General features: G+C 46.2%; 1 protein-coding gene across 2 annotated transcripts; it reads right to left on the bottom strand.

Moving 5' to 3' along the window:
* Positions 1 to 1,016: 1,016 nt before the first annotated feature.
* RPUSD3 (RNA pseudouridine synthase D3) lies at positions 1,017 to 8,480 on the bottom strand. Of its 2 annotated transcripts, XM_077857909.1 has the most exons (9): positions 8,328 to 8,480; positions 7,867 to 8,006; positions 6,817 to 6,861; positions 6,583 to 6,682; positions 5,759 to 5,866; positions 5,595 to 5,679; positions 5,248 to 5,371; positions 2,998 to 3,137; positions 1,017 to 2,231 (listed from the first exon to the last, which is right to left on the bottom strand). In XM_077857909.1, exons 1-9 carry the CDS (start codon positions 8,450 to 8,452, stop codon positions 2,040 to 2,042), a joined length of 1,059 nt encoding a protein of 352 aa, XP_077714035.1. In that variant the 5' UTR covers positions 8,453 to 8,480; the 3' UTR covers positions 1,017 to 2,039. The 2 variants fall into 2 exon arrangements, with proteins under 2 accessions (XP_077714035.1, XP_077714036.1); XM_077857910.1 differs by lacking the exon at positions 2,998 to 3,137 and having other exon boundaries at positions 2,089 to 2,231.
* Between the last annotated feature and the right edge of the window lie 3,350 nt (positions 8,481 to 11,830).

Genomic DNA, 11,830 nt, shown 5'->3' with positions numbered 1-11,830 from the left:
CACCTCTGATCCTTGGATTGGGGGGAATAAGCCTCACTTTGTGGATGAGGAGAAACTGAGTCTGAATGAGGAGACATGGCTTGCCCAAGATCATGTGGCAGTGAAAAAACTAGGACACATTCCCAGACTGCTCGCCACTGGGACATCCCCAAGCCCCAAGCACAGGGGAGAAGCCAGGATGGCAGCAGAGTGACATCTAACGGGGGTCAGATTTATAACATGAGATGGGGAGGATGGGCCATGCCTAAACACCAGCCTTTCTCCAGAGGGAGTTGGTCTGTCCCTTGCTCAGCAAGGGGCGACAGTTGCCTAGAAGGGAAATATCCAGCCAGCCACACCCATTTGAAAACCTCTGGTATTTCTTAGTTGTAGTGAGTTGAATGGTAGCCTCCCTGCCCCCAGAAGATACATCTGCTTGGGACTTGTGAATAAATTCATTTGGAAAAATTGTCTTCATAGATGTAAATCAAAGACCTTGAGGTGAGAGTACTCTGGATTGTCCAGGTAGGCCCTGAGTCCAATGACAAGTGTCCTTGTAAGAGCCAGAAGACAGAGACACAAGAAGACCATATGAAGACGGGGTCTGAACTGGTGTGATGCAACCATGAGTCAAGCTTCACAGCTACCAGAAGCTGGAAGAGGCAAGGATTCACCCCTACAAGCTTCAGAGAGCATGGCCCTGTCGATACCTTCATCTCAGACTTCTGGTCTCCAAAAACATCTCTGAAAAAATCAGTTTCTGTCATTTTAAGCCACTCAGGTTGTAGTCATTTGTTATAGCAGTCCTAGGAAACTAATATGCTAGTCAAGTGAAGATACATCTACTCTGCCAGCAACTGTTGTATAACTGAACCAGGAAATGCAGACTGGGTCACACCAGTGTTGTGCTAACAGCTGAATGGTAAAAACAATAGAAGGGATAAACTGTTATAGTCGTGCACTGGAATTCAAACCCACACTATACATCACAGACACATTTCACAGTGTGGAACAAGAACAAATCACAAGAGAATATATATAGCATGACTCCATTTATGGAAACTTCGGAATAGGGCAAAACAAAATATATTGTTTAGGGGTCCATATGTATGTGGAAAAACTTAAGCCAGTAAAGTTCCCATGTCAGGGGAGGGCTTCCCAACCTAGACTGAACAATAGAACCCCTTCAGGAGCTTTAAAAAAGATTGATGCTGGAATTTCCAGCCCAGACTGATTAATGGGGTGCAGAATCACAGAGAAGGGGCTTTCTTAAAGCTTCCTGAGGGGGCTTCTAATGTAGAGCCAGGGTTGAGAACTGCTACCCTAACAAGGAAGGAGAGGCATGTTTCTATTTTGTGCCCTGAGTGGTAGTTATATGGGTGTTACCTTGTAATTATTCTTTAAATCACAGAGCTGTTTATGTACTCTTTGTATGTTTGTTAGATTTCATAACTTAAAGTGAAAGATCTAGTCCCCAGAGTAGTCAGATCCATAGAGACAAAGGAGAGTGGTGGCTACTGGAGGCTGGGAGGAGGGGGATGGGAAGTCAGTGTTTACTGGGACAGAGTTTCAGTTCTGCAAGATGTTGTGACAGTTGTACAATAATGTGCGTGCACTTAATGCCACTGAACTGTTCACTTAGAAATTTGCCCAAAATGGGCAACCTGGAAAATACACAGGTTGTATTTTACTACAGTTCAGCAACAAGAAAAAATCAAACATTTCCTGTCAGCTAGAATTGAGACAGAAACAGCCAAATAAAAGACCACATACTGAACTCAGCAGAAAGCAGCCTCCATGATAAACATTTACCTCCTCAGCAAATCCTCAAAACCATACTATGAGGTAGGTACTTCTGTTAACTCATGTCCAGAGAGGTGAAGTCATTTGCCTAACACCATATGGCCAAGTGGCCTAGCCAGGCTTTGATCTTAAGTTTGTCCGAATGCAGAGCCCAGGATCTGCAAGCATGGCCTAACTGCATGCTGGGCACTGCCCTCATTCTCCTCAGGCCCCATCCCCACTGCTTTCCAGTGGAAACAGAAGGAACAGAAGGAGGACTATTGCTGGTGCAGCCCCAGGCACTGTAGGCTCCTGGAGAAATAAGGGGGCAGAGGTGCCAGAAGCTTCATGGGGGCCTCCCTGGGCCTCATGCCTGGAAGATGGAGACAATGCAGGTGGAGATGCAAAGGTAGCTGGGCAGCCTGGGAGGGGGTCAGGCGGAGGCGTCTGAGGAGGGCTTCATCTGGGACCTGGGTGGAAGAGGCATGTTAGCATTCAGCCAGGCTGAGTTCCAATCAGCTCTAACCAAAATGGAAGTAAGAGGTACCTCCTCCTTTCCTCCCTCCGTGTCCATAGTTCTTCATTTCTCCTCTACACAAACACATACACATAGTCATACTATGGCAAAGACCAGCTAGGGTTCACCAAATCAGTTTCCACCTGGCACACAGCTAAACATTTCTGAGTCCCTCTCGCAGTTGGGTGAGGCCATGTGATAGTTTTAGCCATGGAACAGGAGTGCAAGAATATGCCACTTCTAGACCTGGCTCACGAAAACCTCCCACCTGGACCTACACTGTACTATTTCCATCTGCTGGCTGGATAGCAATGGCCTGGGTCCCTGAGTGACTGGAGTAAAGCCCATTCCCACCGCACTCCCATGAATTAGATTTAATGTGGAGGGAAATTACTGTGTTAAACTCATACTTTGGGGTTACGCTAACACCCACAAACTGTGTTTACCCCTCATACCAAAGAGACCTAAAGAACAGCAGACTTAGAAGGGCCTTGAGAAATCAGTCAGTTCAAGTCCCTTATTGAACAGATGGGCAGAATGAGGCCCAAGTAGGGGGATGTTACTTGCTCAAGGCCACACAGTAAGGCAGGGCTAAGACAGCCTTGGAAGCCAGGAGGGCTGCCACTCCGTCCCAGACTTCATAGCTTATGTCTGAAGGTGTTGCCCACCCTCATCCCACAGCCTACCCCCCAAAACAGCAGGAAAGCAGGTTTGGGTACCTGTCTTTGGGGCTTGGTGCTCTCAGCTGGCAGTAGAAAGCGCTGGCCCAGGACAGTGCCCACACGGGCGGAGTATGTGTGATCCCCAAGCACAGGGCAGAGCTGTAGTACCATATGTACCTGGAGCTGACTGGGGAATACTGGGGGACAGGAGATATAGGATAGATGGTGGGTAGCTGGTGTTTCTGTCCTCCCCCAGGATCATCCCTCCTCCTTTCACTGGGGAAACACCACCACTCCTGTTCCCAGATCCGGTGATTTCAGAGAGGTCCACGCAACTAACCCTGCCTCCAGAGCAGGATGCAAGACCCAGTCATAACCATCAGTCCACCTGGCCTGTGGGATTTGCTCATGAAGAGATACAGCCCTGAATTTACTGTTGAAGCTACTAGAAATAAGGAATGCTTCTTCCTGGTGGGGTACAGGCCCGGAGCTACTGGAGCCTCTGGCCATCTCTACCTTCACCAGAGGAAAGCCTGTGGGAGAGAAAGATGCCAACATGCAGGAGGCAAGAAGAAATGAAAGAACTTCCAGAGGACATCCTCTGAGCCTCTAGATCAGACTATACCTAAACTTTATGTGAGCCAATACATTCCCTGTTTGGGGCTTACACCAATTTGGATAGGTTTTTGGAAAACTTGACAAATAGAGAAATGGGGGGCTATGTGCTAGGCATGGTACAAAGTGCTTCACATATGTAAATTTCTTAAATCCTCATGACAGCCCGATAAGGCAGGTCCTATCATCATTCCCATCTTACAGGAACACTGAAGCTCAAAGAGAAGTGACTTGCCTAACAACCATAAGCTGGGATTGAAACCTAGGAGCTTATTCTCCTTCTGTGTCTGGCAATAAGGTGGACTGGATAATCTAAAAACTCTTTTGCTATAAACCACCTAGAAATACCAGAAAAATGTAATAATCATCCTTTTAAATATGCAGCTGGGTATATTTAGGAAGTAAGGTCCTCAAGACTAAATCTAAACAGAAAACAGCACACAAGAGCCATTTCACCTATTCTAGGGATGCTGTAAATCTTGGTATCCAGGGGCCTTGGGTTTAAATAGCTACCTAGGGGCCAAGGATGAAGCTCTGGTACCCAAATGAAGACCTAGAGGGGCTATATCTTCAGTGAAGGAGTAGACCAGGAGGAAAAGCAGCCACTGATGAAGGCAGATGATTACTTTAGGTTTGGACAAGGGGAATGAAAAAGTTCCTCTGAAAATTCACATGAGCCTGTTCTCACATGGGTTTGGGACTCAATACTAGAGTGACCTGTGAACTTCCAGTTGAGACATTAATATTTAGATCTTGAAGTAGTGACAGCTCTGGGGCATTTGGCAGAAGCAAAGGCAGAACTTTTCTTGAGGGCCCTACCTACAGTGAGGCAACAAAAGATTTCCACAGATAAAGGTCCAGCTGAACCTGAAGTCACAATCCTGAATCAAAGAGCAATGAAACAACCTACCAAGTATGAGAGTCAGCATGAAACACCATAGGATTAGGCCCTCCAGAATTTCCAACAATGAAAATATAGAAATACAGTATCTCTATGTTTTACTTGACTAAAGACAAAAAAGAACAAATAGTACGAGAAAAGATGCTATATATATTTTAAAGGCCATTTTTACTTGTAAAACAACTAAATAGAAATATTAGAAGTGAAAAATACAGCGAACGGATGGGCTGACCTGGCAGATTAGATCCAACCGAACAGAAAATTATTCACCTGGAAAATAGGTCTAAAGAAATTACCCAGAATGCAGCAGGCATGAAGAAATATGAAAATGTGAAAGAGACCTAGCCAGTGAATGAGATCAGACCCATCTCTTAGGCATTGAAAAGGAAGAGAATAGAGGAAATGCAAGAGGTACAACATGTGAAGAGAACTTTCTGGAATTGCTGGAATATATTAATTTTCAGATTCAAGAAGCAAAGTGAATTCCAAGCAAAATAAATAAAACTCAACCCACACACCTAGATTCAGCAAGTGAAACCACAGAATACCAAAGGCAAAGAGAAAATCCTGAGACCAACAAGTAAGAGAGAAAAAAAAAAAAAGATGGGCTACAAAGGAATGACCATCAGTCTGATCCAGCAGAAGTGCTGCCTCCTCCAGCTGGGCCTGACTACCTTGACCCTTAGACTCCATTCAGTGCTCCTCACGATGCCATTTATGCCACCACCTTCTTCCCACCCCCCGTTCCTCCCCCAGCCAAATACAGCTGTGAAGGCTGGCTAGGGACCCACCTGTCAGTGGCTGCAGCTGGACCAGGGCACAGCCAGAGCCCATGGCCACCACATGGAAGTGGCTGAGGGTCCTCTTGACACCTTCTTGGAAGTCCTTTCGGGATGGAGACTTCACTGGAATTACCTGCAGTGTCAGTCCCCCAAGAATAAACATGCTTCACACACACCTGGCAGCTACACCCAGACCCTCTCTGCCTCCAACAGATGGAGCCATGGTATAAGCAGTGGTCATTTGCCTGTTTTAGGGTACAGAAGAGCCAGCCACCCCAAGTCTATACCCTTGACTCCTCTGTAGGGATAATATATTTGGAAAGTCCCCTCCTGTTCCCTCCCAGACTGTGACTCACTAGATCAACACCATCAATGTGTTCCAGCTTCAGAGCTGCTTGGATATTCCCCTCAGAAGTAGCTGGGATCCCATCGGTGATAGCCCTGAGAAAAGCAGGAGGAGGTCACAAGGTGACTTGCCAGGACCTCCCTACTGCCATGGGAGCCTCCCAGCACCTCTTACCAGTAGGTGGCTGTGGGTCTCCGGGCTCTCCGTGAATAGATGAAGAACTTTTGGAGGTGGCTTGCTGTCTGAGGACAGCTGGAGAGGAGTACAAGCCCAGAGGTCTCTCTGGAGAAAGAGGATAAATCACAAAAGTTAAAGTCCTTTGGGCTCACCCACAAAAAAAGGGAGACCCCTTGGAAGGAACACCGATGTCCTTAAGACCAAGGTGGTCACACCGGTACTATAACCCAGACTTCCTCTTGAGAAACAAGACTTTTTCATGTTTGGTAATAAGACTACATAATTTAATGTGTTTTTCATCCTCTCTCGGTCCCCAAGGAGCTCAGAGCCAAATGTCATAACAATTACCACCAATTGCTGAATGTCTACAATGTGCTGGGCGCTATAATAGGAATTTTGTATACATTGGTTCATAATTAAATTCCCCAGGAGTCTATGAGTTTGTGGAATTTCAGAAATATTTCATCTCAAGTACCAGCTCTAATTGATGGCAGTTGGAGGAAAGAATATCATGGATCAACTAGCAATGCCTGCCATGATCATGGGTTTGGAGAAGTGACTGCACATTGTGCATAGGTATGATTTGCTCTATTTTTATGATTGAGGGAACTGGGGCTCAGTGAGGCTTCATGCTTTGCCTAAGATCACAGTTTGTGCACAAGGATTTGAACCCAGATCTGTCCGTTCCCTCTTCCTTGCATCCTTCCTCTATGATCCCAAACCAGCCTATGGAAAATGTCTCAGCTTACTCCCAAGCAACTGTTCCCTCACCCAAGACGGAGGCCTGTCCCGCTACCTTCCTATCACTCTCCACCACTTACTTCCCAGATGCTTGGACAACCTGGAGCTCCCGGTCCCTAAGCCCCAGGGACTGGCTCAGCTCTGGCAACACAGAGAACAAGGTCAGCTCCCCTGGTTTTCCTGGGGGAAAGAAAAAGAAGTATAGATTTTTCTCAGAGGCCTCTGGCTTCATGCCACCACCCCCTTCTTTTCCTTATCTCGACCTTCAGAGCCTTCAAACCTTGTTCCACTGCATCCCCTCCTCCAGCCCATACCTGTCACTGGTAGACCCGGTGGCTTATTCAGCGTCACAAGAGGTCCTAGAACATACATTACATGAGCATCAGTGACACAGAAGCAGCAGTTAGAGTTTATAAAATACTTTTTAATTTGGCTTATCTTGTGGCCTGTTACAGCTCTCAGACATGAATTATCAACCACATCCTCAACTGAACTTCTTTCTGTCCTTGGCATATACTAAGCTTGTTGCCACCTTAGGCTTTTTTTTATACTTGCTGTTTCCTCAGTCCCAGATTTTCACCCGTCTGGCTCTTTCATATCATCTTGGCTCAAATGTCACCACTACAGAGAGGCCTGAATCCCCAATCTAATGTCTGCCACACGGTCACAAAGTCCTGTTTTATTTATAGTAGCGATCAGTAGTAAGTACCTTGTTCATTTATTTCCTAGTTAATCCATTTCTCCCACTGAAATACTGGCTTCCTGAAAGCAGGAACCATATCTATCTTGTTCGGCACTGTCTAGTTGTGCCTGGAACAGTGCCTGGAACAGAGCCTATGCTCAATAAACAGTTGAGAAAATTAATAAATCACTGGAGACTCACAGAAATTTTCCTAAAGTCACACAGCAAGCTGATTACAGAGCCTAGATCTGACTCCAAAGCCTGTGTTTTGTCCATAAATAATTTTTTAAAGATTTTATTTATTTATTCATGAGAAACACAGAGACATAGGCAGAGGGAGAAGAAGCAGGCTCCTCAAGGGGAGCCTGATGTGGGGCTGGATCCTGGGACTCTGGGATCACGCCCTGAGCTGAAGGCAGACGCTTAACCACTGAGCCACCCAGGCGGACGATAAATTTATTATAGCAATTCCTATGACCAAGTGCCTACTACGTTCAAGGCTCTGTAGTTATGTGCACCCTCACACCCCTATCCCCAGGATGCTGAGGCTCAGATTATGTGGCTGGTTCCAGGTCACACCACTAGTGGGAGACAGAACCCGGATATGACCCCCACAGCTTTGGCAGGGAGCCCAGTCGGCCCGAGAAGGCTCTGAGCGGCAGGCTCCCCTCCCACCCCTCACCTTTCTGGTCCACCACGGCTGCCCTCAGCGCGTCAACCAGCCCCTCCCGACTGAGGTGCTCTAGCTGCAGCAGCCCTGGGAATGGCTGGTCCCCCAGGGGCCCCGACCGTTTGCTGGATCCTCGATGTCGCAGCTGATGTCTGAAAAAGGTAGGGTAAGCAACAGGAAGATCACTCGTTTCCTGAGGTGTGTCCACTCATCTCCACACGCCTTAAATCCTGCCACCTCCTACACATGCCTCAGAATGCCTGGATGAGCTTCCGGAAAATTCAGGTACAACTGGCCCCATTTTGCAGAGGAGGGAACCGAAGCTCAGAGAAACCAAGGGAGTAGTTGAGGGTCACACAGTAGTGGCGGGTCCCGTGCCTTCCTAACTCCAGATCCCATGCACACCTTGCACACCTTACCCCGGGCCCCTCCCCATCCCACCCACACGAAGGGGCGGAGGGAGACGTAATCACCGGGCTTCGGTGCCAGAGCCTGCGGCCCTGGACGCTGTGCGGACCCCTGGCCCCCGCCGCCAGCCACCCCAGACCTGGCCCAGGACGCGACAGCCACCCATCTCTGCAGCGGGGACAGTGCGCATGTGTCCAGAAGCCTTCCCCGCCGCCGCCGCCGCCCGGCCCCGCCCACAGCGCGCTGGTTGGTCGGCTTGCCTGTCAATCAGCCAGCAGGCTGGCTCAGAGCGGTAAGAGGTGGAGCTTTGCCTTCGCCCAGGAAGAAGGTGCTGTACCACGTGTCTGTGCTTTTGGGGAAATCGAGGCACGGAGCAGAGAAGGAATTTACTCGGGATCAGAAGACCTGTCTTTTTTTTTTTTTTTTTTTAAGATTTTATTTATTTATGAGAGACACAGAGAGGGAGAGAGAGGCAGAGACACAGGCAGAGGGAGAAGCAGGCTCCATGCAGGGAGGAGCCCGATGTGGGACTCAATCCTGGGTCTCCAGGATCACGCCCTGGGCTGAAGACGGCGCTAAACCGCTGAGCCACCTAGGCTGCCCAGAAGACCTATCTTAAGACAAAACAGGAACGAAAGATTAAGGTACTCTGATTACCATTCCAATTCTTAGGAGTCTCTGACTTCAAAAAACCACCATTGTGCCCAATTTTGTAAGGTAAGTTGAGAAAAAAACTAAGACACTCTTTGGTCCAGTAAACTTCCAAGAACGGCCTGGTGCATAATCAATACAAAAGGAGGGATCCCTGGGTGGCGCAGCGGTTTGGCGCCTGCCTTTGGCCCAGGGCGCGATCCTGGAGACCCGGGATTGAATCCCACGTCGAGCTCCCGGTGCATGGAGCCTGCTTCTCCCTCTGCCTGTGTCTCTGCCTCTCTCTCTGTATGACTATCATAAATAAATAATAATAAAAAAAATGTTTAAAGAAATACAAAAGGAGAAAAGGGCCAGAGGTAGAATGAGATTCACTACAGCATTATTTATCAAAACAAATCTCAAAACTGGAAACATAAATTGTCCTAGAATAGCTTTATAAGGGAAATCTAATACATCGCCAATTCAACTTTTTTGTTTTAGATTTATTTATTTATTTATTTATTCATTCATTCATTCATTCATTCATGAGAGACACACAGAGAGAGGCAAAGACATAGGCAGAGGGAGAAGCAGGCTTCCTGTGGGGACCCCAGGATCATGACCTGAGCCAAAAACAGATGCTCAACCACTGAGCCACTCAGGTGCCCCTGATTCAACATGTTTTATGGCAAACTCTATGCCAGACCCTGGCATCTTTGAGTTGGAAACACAGATCAACAAGACTGAGGTGGTGCCCACTAGAAGTTCACGGAATGCACACAGTCAGATCACAGCATCACAGCCCACCTTCCTAAACCCCATGCAGATGCTGAGTGAAGGGAGAGGAGCCAAGTGAAATCAGGCAGCAAGTCTAAGCATGCTTTGTGATGGAAGGGTTGTGAAAAACTAATAGTAATTCACCAGAAGAAAAAGTTATTGGGAGAAGGGGAGGCAGAGGCATGGAACAACAGGAGAAATGAGATGTTAAGTGAAAAAAAAAAAAAAAAAAGCAAAGAACAAAATGGGTTCTAGCCTATAATTAAACTATACAAAATTTACATGCAATCAGTATATTGTTTTCCTTATTTACTAAGAGCATTGTAACTTTCAATTCACTGTTTGCATTAGGAAAAGACTGCAAATGAAACTAATTCATCAACAGAGGAGTGGCTACTTATTGTAGCATATCCATACCATGCAGCCATTAATTCAGGAATGTATATGTCTATATGCGCTGATAGGAATTAGTCTCCAAAATGTATTAAAGCAAAAAAGGAAAGAGAAGGACAGTGTAACTAGAAGATGCGTGTGTGTGTATGTGTGTGATTTGCATCTATTTATTACATTTTATTTCTCTGCATTTCTGAAAGGACACACAAAAATGAGATGCTATTTGCTTCTGGAGAAGGAATCAGAGGTAAGAAGATAAGTAATGATTTTTACTCTTTGGAATTGTGTAATTTTTTAAAAATCTCATTGATATACTTCATCTACATACACATGAAAACCTTGGTTAAAATCTAAACTATGGGGGAATCCCTGGATGGCTCAGCAGTTTGGTGCCTGCCTTCAACCCAGGGCACGTGATCCTTGGGTCCCAGAATCAAGTCCCATATCGGGCTCCCTGCATGGAGCCTGCTTCACCCTCTGCCTGGTCTCTGCCTCTCTCTCTGTGTGTCTCTCATGAATAAATAAATAAATAAATAAATAAATAAATAAATAAATAAATACATAAATAAATAAAGTTTTAAAAAATAGGTATAAATAACTTTTAAAAAGACTATATATGATTCTACTCACATAACATTTTAGAAAAGGCCAAGTATATTGGCAGAAAAAAGTCAGGAGTTGCCAGGGGCTTGAGTGGGTGGAGGATGGGGATCAGAAAGAGTATAAGGAACTTTTTGGCATGCTAGAAATGGTGGTTGCATAACTATAAATTTGCCAAAACGGGGTACCAGGTGGCTCAGTTGGGTGTCCCAACTCTTGATTTTGGCTCAGGCCATGATCTTGGGATCGTGGGATCTAGCCCCACTATGGGCTTGTGCTCAACATGGAATTCGCTTGAGCTTCTCTCTCTCCCTCTCCCTTTGCCCCTCCATCTGAGCGTGTGCATGCTTGTGTACCTGTGTGCATGTGTGTGCTCTCTAAATACATACATACATACATAAAATATTTTTTTAAATTGCCAAGATTTAAAATTTTTTTTTTTTTTTTTATGATAGTCACACAGAGAGAGAGAGAGAGGCAGAGAGACATAGGCAGAGGGAGAAGCAGGCTCCATGCACCGGGAGCCCGACGTGGGATTCGATCCCGGGTCTCCAGGATCGCGTCCTGGGCCAAAGGCAGGCGCTAAACCGCTGCGCCACCCAGGGTTCCCTAAAAAAAATTTTTAATTGTCCAAACTTAATTGTCTATATCTTAAAAAGGAAAATTTTATTGTATATAAATTGTACATCAAGTGACTTTTTTAAAAAATATATTTTATTTATTTGTTCATGAGAGACACAGAGAAAGACAGAGACATAGGCAGAGGGAGAAGCAGGCTCCCTGTGGGGGACCTGGGATGACCACCTGAGCCAAAGGCAGATGCTCAACCACTGAGCCACCCAGGCATCCTGAAACTTATTTTTTTTAATTCAAAGATTTAAAATAATTTTTGGATAGATGTACACAAATAGAAACAGAACTGGCAAGACATTTGGCAAGAATAGAAGAGGTTTTATCTTGTTATGGGTTCAGACAGTACTGTGCTTTGTCATAAGGCCCCACGGCATTTTAGAACCACTCTCCTGAAAGGCCTCCTGTGCTTTCATAAGTACCAGCTTGAGCAAAAGTGGAAAGACTAGGGCCCGGGGGCTGGAACACAGTGTGCCTGAACTGCAATAGTCTCCATCTTGGCTGTGGCACTTGGGCCACAGGAGGGGCCATTCCC

This window comes from Canis aureus, chromosome 19, assembly GCF_053574225.1.
Source record: "Canis aureus isolate CA01 chromosome 19, VMU_Caureus_v.1.0, whole genome shotgun sequence".
Lineage (NCBI taxonomy): Eukaryota > Metazoa > Chordata > Mammalia > Carnivora > Canidae > Canis > Canis aureus.
Note: the sequence above shows the minus strand (reverse complement) of the source record. Positions and strands in the feature narration are given on the sequence as shown.

Coding starts and splice junctions, on each gene's coding strand:
- RPUSD3 (XM_077857909.1), bottom strand. CDS start 8,452: ATGCGCACTGTCCCCGCTGCAGAGATGGGTGGCTGTCGCGTCCTGGGC. Junction 5,680..5,758: donor AGACCCACAGCCACCTACTG/GTAAGAGGTGCT, acceptor TGCTTTTCTCAG/GGCTATCACCGATGGGATCC. Junction 3,138..5,247: donor CCAGCTGCAGCCACTGACAG/GTGGGTCCCTAG, acceptor CCTGTCCCCCAG/TATTCCCCAGTCAGCTCCAG.